Source organism: Pteropus medius, unplaced genomic scaffold (genome assembly GCF_902729225.1).
Source record: "Pteropus medius unplaced genomic scaffold, Ma_sr-lr_union100, whole genome shotgun sequence".
In the NCBI taxonomy this organism is placed as follows: domain Eukaryota; kingdom Metazoa; phylum Chordata; class Mammalia; order Chiroptera; family Pteropodidae; genus Pteropus; species Pteropus medius.
Genome location: NW_024351731.1, coordinates 3,298,977 through 3,304,522, shown reverse-complemented (window position 1 = coordinate 3,304,522; position 5,546 = coordinate 3,298,977). Strand labels below are relative to the sequence as shown.

The window sequence follows — 5,546 nt, the reverse complement described above, 5'->3', positions numbered from 1 at the left end:
AAAAGACCTTTTTACTCAAACCGAAGGAAACCCTCAATAAATAAAAATTAAACATTTTACATAACCTACAGTTAAAAAAAAAACTTAAGCCAAATGATTAAAGAATAACTTTATTAAATATTTGTCAGTTTTAAGAAGCGCCCTTAATGACTAACCAAATAATGTATTACAAACAACTAGTTATGAGGTTTTACATTTGTTTAATAGGGAAGAATTGGCCCCAATTAAACTGACTAAACTAAGGCTTTTTAGATTACTCAAACAAATTAAACTTTTTAAAATGAGAATTTAGGTGCTCTTGAAAGCTCTCTAAAATGGATAATGAAACGCGCTAAGTTGTAATCTCCCTGGTTTTATTAGTTATATTAAGATAAATTAAGTGAGATTAAAATCTTATTTGATTTATTTACCTTTGGAAATGAAGACCGTTTAAGGCTTACAGATCCTCAGCCTTGGCGAATGCGACCTCAATTAGTCAAGTCAGAATGTCTTTAAAAGCTTTGTGCTTATTGCTTCCAGCAGGGAGCGAGGTGTTCATTAAGGTACCAAAATTCTCATAAAAAATCCAAAGTTGCACTAGTGAAGAAATGCTCGACAAGATGAAAACTGATCACATCTTTTTCAGAAAATCAGTAGTTATTTTAAAACCGAGTTTTTGAACAAGATTTGGTTCTGCGTAGTTTTAATGTGCCACTCACGCAGCTTGATACCATTTGGACTCTTTAAACAGCATTTAAATCTACGGTGAGCAAATAATGGTACATTTAATTTTAAACCATTTTTAAAATAAGTTGTACAATGTTTAGTGTGACCCTTTTATGACAGGCGTTGTTAAATGAATTCTTGCCCTGTTTACAACTATTTATGAAGGCCTTTTTAAATAAGAGAAACATGACATTGTTAGCTCACACACACAAGATTTCTTTCAAAAGTTTATTTAGTATCAAGCAAGAGGAAACTTTGCTTAACACTACAGAACATTTCAAGACTTGAGTTACAAAAGAATACCACATTATTTGCACTTGTAACTAGCTTCCCTTTTTACGCATGTTGGCAAGAGGAAAAAAAAAAAAAAAAAAAAAAAACTAGCATATGGCCGAAAGATAAAATAACTAAATTCTATGGAAACCTTTAAAATGAAAGGTGAGGCTTATGTTAAAGGATGGATTAACAAATTTAGTAAACCTATTTTTTTGTTGTTTAACACTAGTTAATCAAAGTTTTTTTTTTTTTTTCCTGTCGATGACCTATTTGTCATATACAGACTAGATAACAAAATTTTACATGTCTCTCTTTTTTTTTTTTTTCTGCCCAGGTTGATTTTCAACAAAGTAGTTTTAAGTTCCATCCATTCAGATTTTAAACATTTTGATTTATTTAAAAAGGGATTGTTCATAGAAAAAAATTACTTTGAACAGTATACAGGACTGGTGGAGATTGCCTATTCACAAGAGCAGACAGTACAGTCAGTAGCGGCCATATGGCTGGTCTCTGTAGACGCCCTTCGCTGTCCTCGCTGAAGGTGCTTTGTGTCTTGAGTTGATCCACTCTTCCTGCCCTGAAATCGGCAAAATGAATGACAGTTATATCGTCGCCCCGGACCCCACTGGCGCCGTGTCTCAGAACCTAGCTTAGCCCTGAACCAACGGCAGATGTCGCCCTGAAGATAACGCATAGCCCTGATGTACGGAAAAAAAAAAAAAATTCAAAAATTCAAAAATTCAAAAATGGAAGAAGGTCATCTCATTGGCAAGACCTGTCAGCACGGGAAGGAAAACAACGTTTGTATCTTGAACGGCAACCGACTTCACGAGGACTTTTCCTTTTGGCCCTTCATGTAACGAAAGCTCGCAAGCGCAAGCGGCACATTGAACTGCCTTTCGCTAAACGTGAAGACATTTATGAAGGGGAAAGAGGATGGGAGAAGGGTCTCCTAGATGTCTAACCACAAACAAAAAAAACAAAAGAACAGAAACAAAAAACCAAAAAACAAAAAACCCCAAAACAAACAAAACAACAACAACAACAAAAAAACAACAAAGAAAACACAGGTAAAAATTTGGGAACGCAGAAAGGAGAGCAAAACGGGAACAGGCAGACGAGAGAAGAGCTGCCCCGCGTGGCCCTTCCCAGGGCCTTTCCCAGAAGAGTGAAGAACTCGGACACCTCAACAGCACTCCGTGAAGACGAAATAAACTTAATGAATGAAATAAACTCAATGACATAGTGTCACCTCGCACTCACGACACCAAAACCCCGCCGGAGAACGGCATCAACCACCAAGGGCGTTCTATCCTCGTTACACAGGTTCAACCTGAGGACTTCCGAGTGACAGGAGGCCCTTGGCAACAAGCAGGTAACACCTCTGCTGCAACACACCGCAATCGGAAAGTCATGCGTCCACGGAGACCAATTTAAAAAAGCTGCGAAGGAAAAATGCTTAAAATGGCCCCTTCTTGTGACACAAACATGCAATCAACGTCATTCCCCCCAAGCTAACTTGCATCAATTTAAGTGTACAGCATTCAACAAAGCAACATGTTTCTCTGAAGTGTTCGCTTCGAATAACAATAAAAATAAAGTCCAAGGTACGGTCATCACGGCTTGGGGCAGGTGACCTAACAAAATACACTACTTGAAAGGAACGCTGGACAATGGTTTCTTCAGTTCTGTCCAGATCTCCATTCACCAGAATCCCGGTTCCCTCGCGCTGCCCTTCGTAGGGTTCATCGGAAGCGCTCTGCATTTGACAGAAGCTTCCGCCTGTTCTCCGATCTCCTTGTCCCACGGCAAAGGAGCTTCTTGCTATCATTATGTCGCTGCCATGGGTTCTTTTAATTAAACCTGTCATCCTTCCGCAGATGGAGACTTTGGACAGGGATCCCCCACTGCCTCCCCGTAAGCCTGCGGGCTTTGCGTCGTCCCTCTGCTCCGTGCTCACGTAACCTTTACAGACTGACTCTCACCGTCGTGTTTTTGGAGGACTTGAGACTGGTGATGAATTAAAACATAAAGATGGGGGTGAGAGAATCACTTTAGAGCTGTGGTCTCAAATGCTCCAAATGCAAAGACTTCAAAAAGACCCACGTTACCAAGTGGCTGTGGTTTGGCGAACTAGTCTATCAATGAGACGATCAGCATATGGCAATCGATCCAAACGGAAAATCTAAGTTCAGAATCTGAACTCCTGCAATTTTCTGCAAGTCTTTAGCCCTCTTTAAATATTAAACTTAAATCTTAAAGGAGCTTCTGGAAAAGGCTAGGTAGGCACAGATGAACTGAAAGGGAGCTGCTGTGCCTTTAAGAAGTGCCCCCCGCTAAGAAACAGGGGGTGTTCCTACAAGCACTTCTTCACCTGTCTACTTGCGGCTCACCCCGGCCAGCCACTCACCGTAGGAATCATACGTCTCTTCACTGAGTCCATGTCCATAATCATAGTAGTCAGCGCCACTGCAATGAACGGAACAAAACACACAAAGAGAAACGATGAGAACACGGGACACAATGACTTGGCTGTGAGTTTAAATCATAGTCAATGAAGTATATTCCAAAACAGAGATAACTAATAACTGTAAGAAACTCCCGCTGGGCTGACAACTCTAACGGGGGCCTGAGACTTCGGGGTCAGCAAAGGGCCCTTTCCTGGTCCCCCAGCTTTAATACGTAATAAATGTGTTGACACCTCGCCCACAGCAACTGGCCGACAGACACAGAGAAGGTGCCTACTGTGCACGGTGGTGGTGGGGGGGTCACGATGATGGCATTTGTCCTGGAAGAACTGAGTCTGCAGGGAAGATGGACGTGCAGGGGACAATGACAGCACCCTGCGCCAAGAAGGCAGGCTGGGCTCGCGCACGGCACTGTGGGGGTGGAGGAGGGAGCGAAGCCACGCTTCTTCCCGGGAGATGGGCCGCTGACGCCATGCTGTGCTAGCTGTGGACGCTTCGCTTTATGAAACAGGGATGGCGAGGACCGAGGGGAACGTCTCGTTTCACCCGGCGGGGGGCGGCCTAACGGCCTGGCCGGGACCGAGGACCAGGTGTGAGGGCCCCCTGCGGCCAGCCCTGCACCCCGCGGTCGGAGCACAGCGGCGGGGGCTGGGCGACCACGGCCAGATGTAGGTCCCCACGCTCCGCATCCTGCCCACGCCGGGCACCGGGGCCTGGTACCGCGGCTGCGTTGAATCAGGCATAAGTTTTTGAAGGAACAAATTTGTGGGAAATCTAGATTACTGAACCGGGGAAAAAGTAAGCAATTAGTTTACGACGCGATGTTGAGTATCCGAGGAAGACCGGCCACTCACCCCCTCAGGCTCCCCGTTCCTCACTCTACCTTATTTTGTAGTGAAATTTGGCATCTTGGATTGTCCTGGAAATACACACTAGCATTATTCCAACTGCGTGCAAACGAGTAAGACGTTCCAGTCAAAAAGGAAAACGATCCAGCTCGGCTGCTTCGGGAGTCGCGAGGGGAACCGAGACCTGCGCTGTGAGGGCCCCCGTGTGCCAGTGCTGAGACCCCACGCGGCATCACCACAGCCCCCGATGTAGGAACTGGCGTACCCGTTCCACGGACAAGGACACCGTGTGTCAGAAAAACCAGGACACCGCTTAGAACCTTGCAGAGAGTGGCATGCGGTGACATACTCGTGGGTTCAGCCCACAGCTGGTTCTCCTCCCACAGTTCCTTCTCGGGTAAATGACACCAGACTAGTCACACTCCCATGGCTCAGCACAGAACGGCCGACCCCACGAGAGGTAAGCAAGGGGACCTCTGCTCCTTTCTCCCTCGAGCCCGTGGGGCTGGGCCTGCACGCCTGCCCCTGCTGTGGCCGGAAGCCCCCCCCTCGCATCTCCTCCCGAGCTGCCTCCCCCTCCGTCTCCAGCCCGAAGGCCACCTCCTCAACGCCATCTGCGGGGGCTGGGCCGGTTCCCCATCGCACACGCTTCGCTTGTTTCTCATCTGTCCGCTGGCCCCGGACAGGACTTCACTCCACACGACCTGAGTGACTGGGTCCCTAGAGAAGCTGTGTCACACTGGCTTCTTGGAGGATGTCACGCCTGAGCCAGGCTCTGGAAGACCAACCGGGAGGGGTGAGCCGAGTTGGGGGCGAGGACAAGGGACGGACAGAGCCAGTGACCGAGGCTCAGCGACCTTCTGGGCAGAGGGAACAGTATCCGCAAAACTTTGAAAACTTTGCCTACAAATACTTCCAGCAAATAGATTTGATAAGTATTGATAAAGAGCCTGGGCGAGAATATTCCGCATATAAGATGCCTCCTTTGTGTGCAGGATGCAGGCCGGCTCGCCCCGTCCTGGGTAACCACGCCTCGCATGCTCGTTGACCAGAGGGGCACGCCGGTGGTGCGCCCCGGGCTTTCTGGCGTGGAGACGAAGCCCGAGCTCTCTGGGACGAGCCGTGCTCGGCACCACTGGCTGATTCGTATGCCGCCCCGGCCCGGGGGAGTCGCTACCTCAGCGGCTCTGTGCAACTTTTCCAAGGAGGCGCACAGAGCTACAGAGTTTTACAAAAGGGTCTTCAGTCT

At 47.2% G+C, this 5,546-nt stretch overlaps 1 protein-coding gene across 1 annotated transcript in view; it reads right to left on the bottom strand.

The window, feature by feature from the left end:
* Positions 1-919: 919 nt before the first annotated feature.
* The window catches only part of KHDRBS3 (KH RNA binding domain containing, signal transduction associated 3), a 139,099-nt gene continuing 134,472 nt past the window's right edge, over positions 920-5,546 (bottom strand). The window contains exons 8-9 of the mRNA XM_039845903.1: positions 3,392-3,450; positions 920-1,558 (exon numbers count right to left, since the gene is read on the bottom strand). Coding sequence (XP_039701837.1) covers positions 1,467-1,558; positions 3,392-3,450 — 151 coding nt within the window. The 3' untranslated portion in view covers positions 920-1,466. The remainder of the gene's footprint in view (positions 1,559-3,391; positions 3,451-5,546) is intronic.